Source organism: Anas platyrhynchos, chromosome 1 (genome assembly GCF_047663525.1).
Source record: "Anas platyrhynchos isolate ZD024472 breed Pekin duck chromosome 1, IASCAAS_PekinDuck_T2T, whole genome shotgun sequence".
Taxonomy (NCBI): domain Eukaryota; kingdom Metazoa; phylum Chordata; class Aves; order Anseriformes; family Anatidae; genus Anas; species Anas platyrhynchos.
In genome coordinates, this window is record NC_092587.1 from 49,151,334 (window position 1) to 49,167,044 (window position 15,711).

General features: G+C 34.6%; 1 protein-coding gene across 2 annotated transcripts in view; it reads left to right on the plus strand.

The window, feature by feature from the left end:
- POC1B (POC1 centriolar protein B) overlaps nt 1-12,615 on the plus strand; it is a 50,264-nt gene extending 37,649 nt beyond the window's left edge. Inside the window, exons 12-13 of one of the 2 annotated variants that reach the window (XR_011808735.1) lie at nt 9,303-9,485; nt 10,754-10,943. Coding sequence is in view for 1 of the 2 variants with exons in the window: in XM_027451789.3 (XP_027307590.1) it covers nt 9,303-9,485; nt 10,754-10,858 (288 nt within the window). In the remaining variant the exon portion in view is untranslated. Of the gene's footprint in view, nt 1-9,302; nt 9,486-10,753 lie in introns of both variants that reach the window. The other variant, XM_027451789.3, reaches the window with a different exon arrangement.
- Nucleotides 12,616-15,711: the final 3,096 nt, after the last annotated feature.

The window sequence follows — 15,711 nt, forward strand, 5'->3', positions numbered from 1 at the left end:
ATAAAAATCATGGGACATGCTGGTTCCAGAATAAGAAAGAGATTGTTCCATGAGAAAGTTCTAAGTGCAGACTCCATTTTGTAGGTGAGGACTGGAGTCAGTGATAAAGACCTCTTTTAATAGTATATTCCTGTGAAATTTAAGAATAACAAACGTACTTGGAGTTCAATTTTACTGAGTCTGTTATCCTATCCACCTTTCCACTTGCCTTGACTGCAAATTTGGTCAGTGTGGTGTTACCATTTATCATATGCATACAGTTTAGTCACCTCCCAATGTTAATTTTTGTCACATTAAGTAGGGAAAGAAGAAATGGGCTAAAATACAAATACCAAGTGACAAATGGGAGGAAGATGAATATTTAAAGTCTGGTGGCTAATGAATTCCTTGAGCAATAAAACCCACTTTCTCAGCTTATTACAGAAAGATTTTTATTTTTAAAAAAACTGAATTTTGATATTAACGAACTAACAGAACTAGAGATCATACTCTTATTTCATGTAAGATGTTTATTTTTGTTTTCTTAAAGTTCCAACTGTCAGAGCCCAAAAATGGTAGAAAATTATGAAGCATTTCAAGATAGCACTATTATTGGCAACCTTAATGCTTTAGCTGCAATTTTTATCGTAGTTGAATTGCTTTTTAATACATCCAAGCAGAACTTATCTACCTACCAATCTTATGTGCCAACACATTTAGCATTTTAATTGGTGTTGAACAATGTGTGTATTTTGACAGAAGTTTGTAATAGGATTAAAATAAATGATGTTTCAAGAGTAAAACAGACATGTCAGACAACTCCAAAGTTAACATTTCTTGCATGTTTGTGTGGAATCCTCAAAAGCTTTCTGCAGTTTCTAATTTTATTCCCTATACAGTAAACTGTAAAATTCAATTGATTTAAGTAAGAACAAAATTATGCTTGTGCTATTAAAGCAAATTTTGAAAATCCCACCTCTGAACTAAACTCAGCAGTGCTGAGCATTGTTTCTACCTGGACAAATTGGACAACTTGTCCAAAACTTCAGCCTATTAATAATGCTGAGCAATGAAATAGGTCAGTGTAGACTTTTATTTCTGTAGGTATTAATTGAAACCTAACAAAAGCACATGAATTTAAATTTTCATAAATTTTTCAAGCCTTGTTTTATCCTTATGGGAGTTTTCTGTTACATAATTGTTAAAGTATTTGATGTCCAAATCATCTCTTATACGTCTGTAACACTTAATTAGCAAAAGCTAATAATGAATAAATTAATAAAACAGTGTTCCTTCATTACTTCATCAATGGCTATATCCATGAGACTGAAATTTCAAGTTGCAAAATACTGTGCATCTTTTTATCTAATAGTAGCATCTGACTCTTTGGCAAAGTCTTCAAGCAATTGTGCTGGCTTAACTTTGTACTCTAATGTGCTGGATTGCTAACTGAGTTCCTAATGCTTTTTACTCCTTGACATTTTCTTGTAAATAATATGAACTGGGGAAATTGTTTGCTCCATAGAAGCAGGAGTAAAAACACAGTGATACCGTCAACAGCCACAGGTCAAATGCTATATTCTCCTGTTGCTACCCCTACTCTGAGCGGAAGTCAAAGCTTAGTTAACAACAGAAGATTTGTCTGTGAAATCCTTCCATACAGACACTCTGCATTTCCTATCATCACTTACTGGGATGGAAGCTGGGTTTCTCTGTGCAGGGAAGTTTTGTTGACATACATTCATGTCAGCATTATGCTGACATGAAGTACCCCCCAAAAAAAATCACACTATATCACTGATACTGTTATCCTGACCAAAACCATAGACAGAGGTACTGCTGTGCCAACAGAAGAGAACTTTGTTGGCTTTACATATAGCTTGAAATAAGGTTGTATGGATGTACATGTGTGTACATGCTTTTATATATTTATACGTGTATATATACACTTATATATGAGTTGGCAGAATGTGGTATCATTATATGCTTCTATACTATGGGGTCTGATAATATAATATGTATATGTGTGTGTGTGTATAGATGAAGAGAGGCCATGCAACACAGATTGCTCTATTCTGGTTCCGCAACAACCTCCCACTCTTGTGAAGCACCAGCCCCTTGTCTGTTGAGACTGGAGCACAAGGACTGCAGTTTTTCTCAGCTTTCTGCAGGGTTTAGGAGAAGGTTATACATATCCTTCAATTCTTTTTGTCCTGGCACAATCTGTCTTTAAGGATTTTCTCTTCAGTAATCTTTTGTTTGTTCTTACTGAGAGGTGGAGTTGAAGATGAATGTGTGTTCTTTTAGCTTGTCTCATTTAAATACAGTGTAACTTGGTAAAGATTTGCCCCAACAGGTTAAGTAGAACAGACAGTTATCTAAGAGAAATCAATTACATATTGTAAAGTATTTTACATAGCTTGAGAAATTAAAGTTAAGAAAAATTACTGTGGTTTGGGTTTCTTAGGATTAAATGTGTCTTCAAGTGGGGAAATTCCTTCACTTGGATTTGTTGAACAGTCTCTTTTTATTGTAAATTCTTTTTGAACAATTCCAATTAATATAATAGACGACTTTGCCAGCCATTTGAATGAGATGGATGAAGTGCTAGCACACATTCTTTAAGACTCTGCTCAATAAATCATACTGTTACCACCTATTGTTTCTTTATAAAGTTCAGTTAAATTCATTTAGCTAGCTGTTGGTCTAAAGCAGAGACTTTCAGTTAGTTTCTTAAGTAGAAGGAAGATACGGGAAGAAGTCATGAGCAGACAATCCAGAAGCACAGCTATGATTTCTCTGGGTAAATGCGATGAAGATGCTGTGCTCTCACTCACACTAAGGCAGGTAACCCTGCCTCCTTCCCTCCATGGATTTGTTGCCTTCTGTGACACCCCCAGTCTGCTAAATCAAGTATAGGAAGTTTAATCACATGCTAAATAGAAAGTCCTAGTTTTGTTTGTTTGGTTGGTTTGATCTGGTTTAATTCATTAGTATTTGTAGTATCAAATATAGCAGAATATTCTATTTATAGTGTTAGAAAGGAGGTCTTGTCCATATAGGGTTATTCATCTGACTTCTTTATTTCATTTCTAATATCTATTTCATGTTCCCAGTTTCTGCTACAAGTATTCTTCCTGCCCTCCAATTTTTCCCTGCCCTAGTATGGATAAGAAGTTCATGCAGAGTATTTAATGTTTTTATTAGCACTCTATATGGGTAAAAACAAGTCTTGAAACTTTAGCACTGGTTGTAGCTATAAGATGTTCCCTTAGATGTGCACATACATAGTCCAAAGTAATTTGCTTAATTAAAAAAGGCTATTTTATTTTGCAGTTGTGATTAGGGAGAATGTTTCTGTGGTTTCACATTATTTGTCCTCAGTTTTACAAAGCTTCCTGCTGAAGGTGAAGATACACTGAAGATCATTTATTACCCTCCTTTACCTTTATGCCATAGGGTACATATTATTTTCAGTCCCTGTGGTGTAAGTATTTTTATCATCTATAAAAGTGTTTGAATATGGTCTTCCTGAACTGTTATGTTTAGAATTGACTTCCTGGCAGGGAGTTTCTCGCCTTTGGAAATTGAACTTTTAATGATTTCTGTCTCTAGTTTGTGTAGGATGTTCATTACTTCTTTTTGTTTTTCAGCATTATTCCTTGCTTTGCTGGGGGAAAACCTCAGTTTAGAAGAAAGGCTGTGGTTTACTTAGACCATGCTTAATGGGTCATGGTTCTCTTATTTCTTTGCAAACTGCATAGCTACAGTACTGAGGTACTCTGAGTATTTCATTTTAAGGGTTTAGTTTATCCAAATCCAGAGGAAGCAGAGCATAACTATTCAGTTTTCAGTTTATTGGATCAGACTCTGACTGTGCAGGGAACTGTTGACATTAGAAATTAACATCAATAGCAGAAAACGAGCAAACTCAGAAAATTACTTTTTGTGTCCTTATGTAAAGCTTAGGTATTACTGCTAATCTAAGAGTTTAGAAAAATCTTGGAGAAATATGACTTGTTTCTACCTGTATGTACCCAAATATTTATGGACTCTGTGATTTTTTTGTTAGGCAATTTTATTTAATTTTTATATTTCTTAGAGAAAACAACCCTTGGTTTTGGTTCTTTTTCCATATTCTCTTGACAAGAAAGGAATATGGAACAAATTGTTGTGTTCTAGGTTCTATACATGTGGAGTTGCAAAATATTCAGTACACTGGATGTGCATAGTTGTTCAGTGTTTTCTCAGACAAGCAGTAATGGCAAATAAAACTTAAGGGAAAAAGCTGGCGCAGCAAAACAACATAGCCAGTTTCTCTATAAGTATTTGAACGAATACTTGTACAATATCATTTCTTATCATAAAACTCTCTATTCAGATGTGCTTGTGAACAGAAATGTTTAGTATTTTATGCTATCACAGCAATGCTAAATTTAACATACCTGTAAGAAAATATAAAATAAATCTTATTAGTCAGATCATAGCTAAAAGGGCATCAGGATTTCAGCATCAGGATTTCACTTAATTTTGCACTTGTATTTTTATAAACAACTTAGCAGTTAGCTTTTATTGTACTGTATTGACCTCTTGACCTCTATAAATTCAGCTAGCTTCAAAATGACTACATTATTTGCACAACTAAGAAACTGCTGTCAGTGAAAATGTGTGTTTTGCTAAGGACTAGTGTTGCTTGGTATGCTGGCTGTGTGTTTGTATCCTGATACCACTGACAATCATGACTGGGTTTTACATTAAAGTATATATTATCAACCGTGATAATACTTGTGGGAGAGAGGAGACTGAATATTTCCTTCTCAGACTGGATGAGAGGCATTTACAATAAGTATTTTCAATTCAAATGTTTGGGTTCTTTTAGCTTGGACACTCTTTTAAGAACTAGAGAAGACTAAGATGTATAAGAAACTCTGAAAGACTGAATGAAATGTGAAATTCTGCATTTTAAGTTGTTATGAAAGTGTTCTGCTCAAACTAAAGTGTTTGCTTGAACTATTTAAAGACATACTGTATAGTTTGTATATTATCGCTTGAATGCAAAACTTCAATGAAAGTTTGCAAATAAAATATATCAGAAACAACTTTATCAGATAACAAGAGGCAGAAAACTGCACTTTGACACATGGCAATTTTTTGCCATGCATAATGCTGATTCATGTGCGTGCGAGAGAAGAGAGGAAATGAAGAGTACTGTCATCAGCTGAAAGTACAGGGAAGTTTTCTGCAACAGAAACTGATAAAACAGATTGTAATTTAGCATAAGCAGTGTTAGCCTAACAGATCAGAGAACTCTATTTTATGTGAATCATTTATTCAAGGGAAAAATAATAATTTCAAAAGAGTAGAAACTATCTGTGTATAATTATGACCAACAGAGAGAGAGAGAGATTCCCCAAATGGTTGAATTTAGCATATCTACAGTGAAACATTTTAGTTTGAGGGTGGGTTCACAAGATGGAGGAAAAAGCAGTGATAACAATAGTATCTAGTACAATAGTGTAGTACTTCTCTTAAGAAACTTTCCATGATTTAAAAAATAAAAAACACAGGAAGTCAAGGTCTGGTAAGATGGGAGACTACACTGTTTTGTCTTTGCTCGTTGGTCTGTTTGAGCTTAATGCCCTACTTATGACTAATTGTTTGTAGTTGTTTTAATCGCAGTATCAGAAATGTTTTAGTATTAGTAGGCAAATGTACCATGTGTTCAAAATTTAAAGGATTATTTTGAAAAAGCATACCATGCCAAATTGTTGTGAGTCATTAGGAAGCTTACCAATGTCACTTTTTCATATAAGCCCATCTTAATTATAAGATCATTAGGATATTCATTTGGAAGCAGTTGTGTATATTTTCTGAATTCAAAGCTCTTAGAAGATTGAAGACTAATGATTTTCAGTTGAGTGACATAGACTTGAATTTTTTCATATTTTTTCCTTTAGGGAACTTGGTTCTCTATAAATAGAACAGTTCAGGCATCTTGATAAATGGATGCATTTTACTCAAATTCTATTCTTACACATCAAGAAGTGAAGGGAGATCGGGACACAGTGTTTGTTTCTGTCTGATCTGTGAACGTCTCATGGGAAAACATTTGGGATTATGCAGAGGTGATAGGGTTATGTGTAAGGATTTTTCACAAATTGATTAAGTACCACCCACAGAGTTTTGGGCAATTTTGCTTGACAGAAAACAAAGATGAGCAATTATGGTTTGTTGTTTATGACATCATTTATAAGCTAAATTTAATTTTCTATTGAACATCCGCTTGGTAATGTCATGGTAATAACTTCCTGTTGATTAATTAAATCCGCTCCTTCTCCTCCTTGTTTGTAACTCACATGAAGTCGCCCAAATGTGACTATTTTATTACTAACGGGCTGTGGATGAAAACGCAGTACACATTTAAATTTTCTTTTTAGTTTGCTCAGAAGTAACAATTTGAAATTGTTGCCTTATTCAAATTTATTCCCTCAAAATAAGCTACATCTCTGATGTCTTCCAGAATGGCTATTTTTTTTTTAGTTATGAGGCATTTTTACAACATTGCTGGCAATATACGGAATTATTGTTTATGAATTGGTAGTATTTAAAGTACTTTAGAAAGGGGCTAATTTGAAGGAAAGGGAACACCTAATTCTTGAAACAATTTTAGTAAATTAGAATGTTGAATAGTTCTTTATGTTCTTTATGTTCTTTAAAAACTTTTATATAAAAAGATTATACCAAATGAACTGATAGGTATCAAAAAGTAAAGGAAGTTATTGAGACTAGCGTCACCAGTCTACAACCAGGTTTTGACATGAGTGTTGCATTAGATTTCAGCAGCTCTGTCCCCTTCACTGAGCTGGGGATAAATTTGATTAACAGAAAAGGTTTAAGTGTCAACCAGACACCTCCTGAATGTAACAGCTTAGTTGATGCCTGCCAGCATTTAAAAATCTCTACAAATTCCCAGAATATGATAAAAGTATTAACCATTTTGTCACAACTTAAGTAAGATGAACATTTGAAGCCATTTTATTTCTTTTCTCTCCTACTAATTTTGGAAGTTCAATTATTTGTTTATCTGTATTTGATCCTTTTAGGCCTGACAGACGCTGAGGCCTTTGCTTTATTCATATAAGCACTTCCATATCACTTTGTCCACGTATGCTTCTGAGTTCATATAATAGAAGAATCACAATTTCTTGTCTAATTCACTAAATTACAATTAGGTTTTGCCGGTACTGTGACTTGGCAATGTTGGTGGCAATTACTGAGCTATAAAGCATTATTCACAACCTATTTGTCTGGTACATTGAATTTTGGATTGGTTTTACTGTAGGAAAGAATGTTTGGTGAGATTTTCAGTGGCTTAGTGTTTGCCCTGTTTACCTGAATTGACAACTTTCCTTCTTGGCTTAGAAGAATCCATTTAGGTTGGCTTTAATAGCAAAATTTGTCATCAGTTTGTGGGAGCTTAAATGAAATCTCTATTTTCTGTCTGAAGTATATCTGGCTTTTTTGAAAAGAACCTGAGAAACACATTTCAGAGTAGAGCTGTTTTTAGAAGAACATGTCAATGTCTAATATCCTCAGATTGTTTTGCTCTCCTTCTGCATTAATTTAAACTAATTGTAAATCTTAATACTTTAAATCACAGCATTTTTTTAAATTTGACTTGCTAGTAAAAAGAAAAGCCCTGCTAGACAGACGGTGGATGTAACTTGTCTCAGTTCTCACTCTCATTGATGTAAGTGGCACAACCCCAGCACTCAGGTAAAAAAGATTTTGGAGAATCAGCATGTTGAGTCCAGAGAACAGAGCATGTAGCTACTGCAGGATGGCACTGAAGATACAGAAATAGTATTGTGGATAGCGCAGCGGTATAAGTTCCTGATAATATTGGTGTCATTTAGAATTACTTATATTAAAACCATAATATTATCATATTTCATACATCAGTCTGTGATCCTACCTGATTCATAGGCAGGATCTACTACAGAGAAAATTTTCTTGACAGAGAATTGTCTGACTTGTTTCTAAATCCCTCCTGTCCCTGCCTCGGTGACTCATCAACATGCGTTGGTAATCTTATAAAGGTTTGCCACTAATTCTGCCTAGCAGTTTATCTTCTACAAGATTATTATAAAGAATTAGAAGAACGTTTTTTTAATGGCTCACACTGGTTTTAAGACTTGCATTTGAAAAATCTATTCAGCTTTACAACATAAATATTTTGGGTACGTTGTAAAGAGTGTGTATTTTAAATACATCAGAAAAGATTAAAACATCCTCTTTTCACTGCTAATGGATACTTTCATCAGCTGTCAAGACATTTCAGAGAAACTGTAAAACTGTAACCAAGTATTTTGTAATGGTTGCAGGTATTGCAATTATAATTACAGATAATAAAATTGGATTGCCTCAAGTTTATTTCAGTTTTGGTTTATTTTTATACTGTCTAAAGCTAGAAGAAGTTTTCAGAGAAATCACAAAAAAACATTAATAAATCAGGTAAAGTTGTTGTGAAGAACCGTATAGTGAATTAGTGATGATTTAACCTATCCTGACTCAAAAGTGCTTTTAAGAACTTCAAGGCACAAATAAGAACTGAAGTGATTGGGAAGATCATGCTCTTTCACTTACCTTGAAGCAATGTTTATACATCAAAGTTATTTCTCTCTTAACTTGGCATTGTGTGTGTCTTTTCTCTATGTTGTTTTCTCCTCCTATTTCCTGAAGGAATCAGTTTCTCAAAAAGTAATGCAACTGAGTGAACAACTAAAAATTACTTATTAAAAACTACTTATTTTTTATTATTATAAAAGTGCAAGATAACTCATTAAAAAAAAAAAAAGTTTTATACTATGAAGTTGGTCATATAAGGGTTTTTCATCCATATGACTGCTGTGAATGAATTTGTAAACTAGAGCCATCTTTGTAAAGAAAACTCCAGTCACCAATAGTATTTATTTGAAGTTTAATTCAAGTTCTAGTAGTAAAGCGTCTAGTTCCTCAGTCACGTACCTGAAACTTGCTCAAGTTGAAATTGTTCATAAAGACCGCTGAGATTTTTCAGTACACTTTGTATGCTTATTGCCTCATTCATCATGGCTGAAATTCCCTCTTAGGTCAGAAGGAATTGAAGTGTTATGAATTGGACCTGGTACAAGAAGCAAATCTGAAGACCCTTGTGTGTGTATACATGTGTAAAGATTTTTTTAAAAAATTAAAAACAGATCTTTCTGCCTATTTTCTTGTATGGTTTTAATTAAATGAAAGCAAGGGCAACTGAATCTTCAAATGGTGTTTCTGTATTATAGGATGATGTCAGCCACGAAGATTTGCAGTATCCCCCTGCTTCAGTCTTGGCAACAAGTTCAAAGAGGAAGTCAGAGGATGAGAGCGAATCAGCTATGCATAATGTGGACAAGCAAATAGACATCTCCCCATCTCTGGGTAATGCTTTGGAGAACATTGTGGAACAGCTGGATGTTTTGACTCTAGTAAGTATGCAATAACAGAAAACACTTCCAGTGGAAAATGATAATGTCAGTGGTAAAAAAAAATAAAATCCAGGAACCATGCTCATAAGTCAGAATATTAAAGTCTATTGAGTTATTTGGATAGTTATATAGTCAAATGACTCTTGGTTTTTTTTGCCCTTCAGCAGATACTGATTGCATGTATTGTGTTCCCTAAAGTGAAAGCTTCCTGCTGCATAATCATAAACATTATTGTTGTGTTTTTAACTCTGGAGGAAACGAGTCACTATATTTCAATAGCAAGACCTAGTGTGGATTTACCAGAAGCCAGTTGTTGAGTTGACATTGTCAGATTCCGGCTTGAACAGTCATGCATTAGCAGGGGATGAACAAAGTAAATTGTCAATGCACCGTTAAATCCTTTTTCAAACCCAGTGCTCAAGGTATTGGCTTAGGTAGGAATCTATGCAGTGGAATAATTCCAAGTGTCAGTGAAACAGCACAAATATTAGTCTCAGTCAGTGACTGAGTCACTTGCTTGCAAATGCTTAATACTTCTTTTTAAATAATCCAAATTAAGCCAATTTATATATTAAAACACTATTTTATAATCTAGAGTATATTAACATTAATCATTAAAGGGGAGCGGCTAAGATTTTTTTGCATTCTTCTGCAATATGTATGTTAACCTAAGTAATAAGTTTTGGAAAGTAGAGAGTCAAGTCATCATTGAAAATTCTTTGGGAAGTAAGTTGGATTGAAAAGAAACTCAGGAACCTACCTTTCTTGAGGAAGATAGTCTCTTGGAGAATGCCTTTTGTAATTTTTGTATTTATATGCTTTTATGTTTTTATTTATGTTTATATGCTTTTTATAATTTTTCATGCTTTTTTTGATATCTTAGAAGGGTTTTTTTAGGTTTTTGGAAGACATCATTTGGGGCCACCATTTATGTCTGTTTTTATATTGAAATATGGATGCAACTTCCATGTAGTATTTCTGAGTAATTTATACATACATACATATACAGAGTCACAGGGAAAATATTTTGTAAAAACAATTTAAAACTTTTAGATAGTCTTTGTAGATACAAATCCATCATTTTTAAATATGATTGTAAATAGAGGAATAGCTAAGGCACAGCCACATTAGACTATTTTTCTTGTTGAGTTAAAATTATTTTTCTTATGTTACTATGTTGCACACTTCTATAATACTGCTTGTGTAATATTAAAAATACTGCGTGAGTAATATTAAAAAAAAAAACTGCTACTGTCCTCTTCATGCAGACAATTTCAATCCTGGAACAACGGCTGACTTTGACTGAAGATAAACTGAAAGAATGCTTAGAAAATCAGCAAAAAATTTTACTTCAGGGAAGACAGGAAGAATAAAAGATGAAAATTAACTGTATTGATGAGTATGTTTTGTATATTCACAAGGAAACAATAAATGTTGCTTCATTGGATTTCACTATAATTGGGAAAAAAAATCCTTTTCTAACTATTGATCTAAAAAAAATGAAAAAATATGTATGACATTTTAAACATTAGTATCAAGCAGATAGTCTGGTTATACATTTAATAAAGTGTAGCCCAGATGAAATTAATATTTTGTAAAATCATTCCCAATGAAAGTTACATGATTCTTATTTTAACCCAGTAAAATCTTTAACTAAAACTAAACAACAAGCTATATCTTTTTAGATGAACAGTGATCACTGTGGAAGTGCACTAGGCAGGTTTTTCAGCTCAGGTAAGGGCTATGAAAATAAAACTCTTTGTACCAAGGCAATATTACTCTAGCACCTAAATTAAATTCGGTCTAATTAGCCCTGACTGCTTAAATGCCAGAGGTTTTCTTTTTCCCTTACGTACTGTCAAATATTTTACCAAAAACTCATAACAGTTACTGCTCATATTCTAAATATTTTAGTGATGATTGTGAGAAGATTTAGTGTAATAACTTTTAGTTAAAAATATGAAAATGAAGTCACTTAAGCTTTGAAACAATAAGGGGATCTGTGTGAATTCAGCTGCAAGACATGCAGTCGAGCACTTCCACCAGAATTCAGTTTTTATATTTAGAAGGTACATTTCTGAGGAATATATCTGAACCAAACACATAATGATGCAAAGTTTATATCAGAAATATAAAATATCCTCATCCTCCAGGGACTTCCACAGGTGCTCAAATTTCACATGCTATGAATTCCCCCCATAGCTTAATGCATTACAAATTAAGTTACAAATCTGTAAAGATGTCGTGTGATTCAGTTTGAAAAGTATAATGAATTTTGGTTTTATTTGTAATAAAAATGTGGTTTTTAGAAAGACATAATTGTCTTTCTAAATTTTCAATTTAAAATTTTCTAAATTTTCAATTGTCATATTGTCCTTTAAAAGAGAACATCTCTGCTTCTTTATGTCTCCCTATTTATTTTTAATGGCAATTGCAGAATATCTCTTCTATATCCATAATCACAAGTAGATAGTCATCTCTTTCTGCAACTTCCCATCTTGTATGTTGAAAAATAGGACACTTGAAATGGGGGGAGCATTTTAATCCAATTCTCCAACTGACTGTATATAGATAAAGCCCATTTCTTGGGCTGAGCCTCATTAACATCAACAGAGTTCAGCTTAAGTACAGGAGTGCTGTGCAAATGCCATTGCAGATGGAGCTAAAGTAACTAGCAGTCAAATGTTCTTTTATAACTTTTCGTTTTCTCTTATAGTAATTGCCTTTGGGTAGCCAGAAATCACCTCAGTTGATTAGTAAGCCCTGAATTTTGCCACCAAGTGCTGTTTATTTTCAGCTCAATCTTAAGTAGTGCTGTTTATTGAGAAGAAACAGCCTCGTAGAAGTTTCTCAGATATAACTATTTCTATGTAACATCCTAAGCACAGATTAATTTTTTGTTTTTTATTTTTTGTGTGAAAAGATGGCCTTACATATTCAATTGTGTACAGCCTGACCTTTGATTATGCAATTTTTTATAATGCTATATAATGCATACTTATGTAAATACTGCCTTTTAGATCAGATGTACTTTGTGTTTTGCATTTGGAAATACTCTTGTGGTCTTGGCCTTTTCTTAGTTTCATTAGAGGACACAAAACCATGTAGCTATTAAAAACTCGGGCTTATTTCTTGTTTTCTTTGTACTACTTATATATGGACTATACTTTCTTGTTGTTGTTCAGCTTTTCAGGATTATTTATCAGCAATATTCAGAAATATTTTTTTAAAAAATCTTTATTTTTTAATAAAATCTCTGCTGATGTCTTTCTCTTTGCCTTAGCTACAGTTACTAATTCTTCTTCCTTTGCAGTACCTACTTATCTAGAGCATTTAATACTTAATGCAATTTTTTCCTCTGTTGTTTGTGAACCTGGTCAACTAGCATAACACTTCCAAATTAAGGTATGTTCTTGTCATTTGATCAGGTAGTCTATTGACAGTGAAACTCTCAGCATGCATGACACCTGGCATGTCTGTATAATTAGAGGTGGTGGTTTGAGAAAGTGTTTTGGAAAACTAGTTCCTGGAGGCAAATGTAACTGAATAACTCCCAATCTTTGGGGGTTTGCTGTTTATTGCTTTTATGCTTGTAAGATAATAATTCAGTGTTTCCTTGTCATAATCATGAGAAACAAACTGTAGGCTTAAATTCTGATTAAACTTATCATCTGTCTAGAGAAACTGGGGTAGATTAAGTTTGTCTAGCCATTTTGGGATTGCCTGAGTAAATCCCTGTAGCATGAGGGATTCCAGAAATACAAATTGCCATCTTTATTTATAAATAAATATGCTGTACTATTTTTAAGGTAATTTTTTTTTCTTCTTTTTTTTTTTTTTTTCCTTCCTAGAAGTCTTATTACAGGGTTGCTGAGTTATTTTAATTGCCATATCACAGCAAAAAAACACTGAACAAGGGTAGCTGGGATCAGAATGTGTTTCCAAGGACATAGCTTTATGTAAACTGTTTACGCTGTAAGACTTGTAAAAATCTGAAATTCTGTACTCTCTGCCCCAAACAATTAATGAATATGTATGTTCACATTGGATCCAGGAACAGTATGTTTTTGTCAGAGTGCCCCCTCAGGGACTTTTGCACGCTTCAGATGCATAATACAATTGAAGCCGTTTCTTTGTGAGAAAATAGGTTAATGACTTGCCAAAAGGCAGATGTTAATTGGAAAAAGTGCAGACAAGTCCTTTTCTTTACAATGTATATGGATTGCATTTGTTATGACTTGCATCCAAGAACAGGTGCAATTTCAATTGACTCAGCTAACAGGATATGCTGAGTGCACTCCTCACCAATTTTACCATAAATTTTAAATACAGCAGAAAAATATACTTTCTAAACTAGTCAGTGAATGATAAGCTGCATCTATTACCTCTGTTATAGAACATATTTACAACTTATTATTGTACTTAAGCGTCCTAATAATACAAAAAACAGGCCCTTGTTTATTCAACAGTGCTGAAGGATTTTATTGGTGAGCATTGAGGAATCTTATACAAGATAAAATGTGTCTCCCCTTCCAAAATATTTCTTACCTAAGAGAGTCAGCAGTTCTAGATGAAGTACCACGGGTGTTACTGTAACTGGAAATTGAAGCAGAAAAATTGCTTATTTTCATTAATGCATTTCCTGCCACAAAGTCACACAATCAGATTGAGCTCTTTACCCGGCCTCCTTTCATGTTCCCTGTCTTAAGAAGCAAAAAATAATAAAACAAAAAAAAGCAAAAAAAAAAAAAGCAAAAACCAAAACCACTTGGGTGTGGCAGGTTGAAAGACCTACTGTTTGATAGTTTAATCATTTAATTCTGGGGTCTATGGGAATTGCTAGGCTACTCGTACAAGACCAACGAAGTAAGGACTTTGTTTAGATCCATGTTCCTAACCTAACCTAACCTAACCTAACCTAACCTAACCTAACCTAACCTAACCTAACCTAACCTAACCTAACCTAACCTAACCTAACCTTCATGTGCCTAACCTAACCTCCTTGAAAAGTTACTCTTGCCTAAGGAGTGCTGGCTGTGAAATGGGATGGCTGCCCAGGAAGCTGCTGAATCAGCTTCACCTTGGAGAGCCCAGCAGCCTCAGAATTAAAGCTCTGTTCTGTGGTGAAGCAGCTGGGTTTGGGCCTCTGCTCCAAAGCCAGCAGAAATACGGCCTTTCACATGAGGTGGGTGAGCTTAGATTTCCAACCAGTGAAGAAAGACGCTGGTAAAAGGGAATATGTGTATTTTTAAGAAGTCTTGATCCAGGTTACATTTTGTTCAAGGCCAAATTCAATAGACACGCTGACTAGATCAAGACCTACAGTCTAGACCAGTGCAGGAACATCCAGATAATCCCTCAGAAGCTCCAGCATTACTGGTTATACTGTCTGCTGGTGGCTGGGGGTCACACCTTTTTCACATGGATGTATCACAGCCGTGGGCATCAGTGAACACCTGCAGAGACAGGGGTGGGCTGGGAAGAAAAGCTGAGGCTACCAATGCCACCTAAATGAAGGATTCTGTGACTGAGTAGTAGTTAGATCTGTTAGTACTTTTATGGCTTGAGCCCTTACAGACCAGGATAAAAGGGTGAAACTCTGCTTCTCTTCAAAGCTGCTAAAGAGGAAGCAATTGCCAGGAGATGAAGAAAAGACATCTATTAGCTATCTTTTTCATGCTTTTGTGCTTTGTATTGTAATGAAACAGTACCTCTGTCTCAAGCTTTTTCCTCCTCCTAATCCCTGGAGGAAATCCCTGCTCCTTTTAAAGAGAAAAAACACTAGAACAGAAGGAAAGTAGCAAGAACTACTAGTCTCCATGGCACAGGATTTCACTTGAAGCTTGTTCTGGCCGCTGTGATGGAAGCCAAAGGCCTGTGGTGCTCATGCCAGTGTCTGTATTGAACGTCAGTTCTGTCGTAAGATTAATCATTCAGAAGCACAGCATGTTTGCAGTGGTCTGCTGTTTACTGGGGCTTCCTGAACAACTGTCACAGGAACAGAAGTCTGGGAGGTTCAAAGCAGTAAAATCCTGTCTCTGATTTCTTTTGAGAAAGATTCAGGTGAGCCATATGCAAAGGGCTCTGCTGCTTCACGCTGCCTTTCTTGTTCACATCTCTCAAAATGAAACATTTAAGATGCAATACACTTGGGTGGTGAAAAGGACTGAATGCTCCTAGCAGCAATTCTTCCTCATGAGAGCACTTGTCTAACATTTTTTAATCA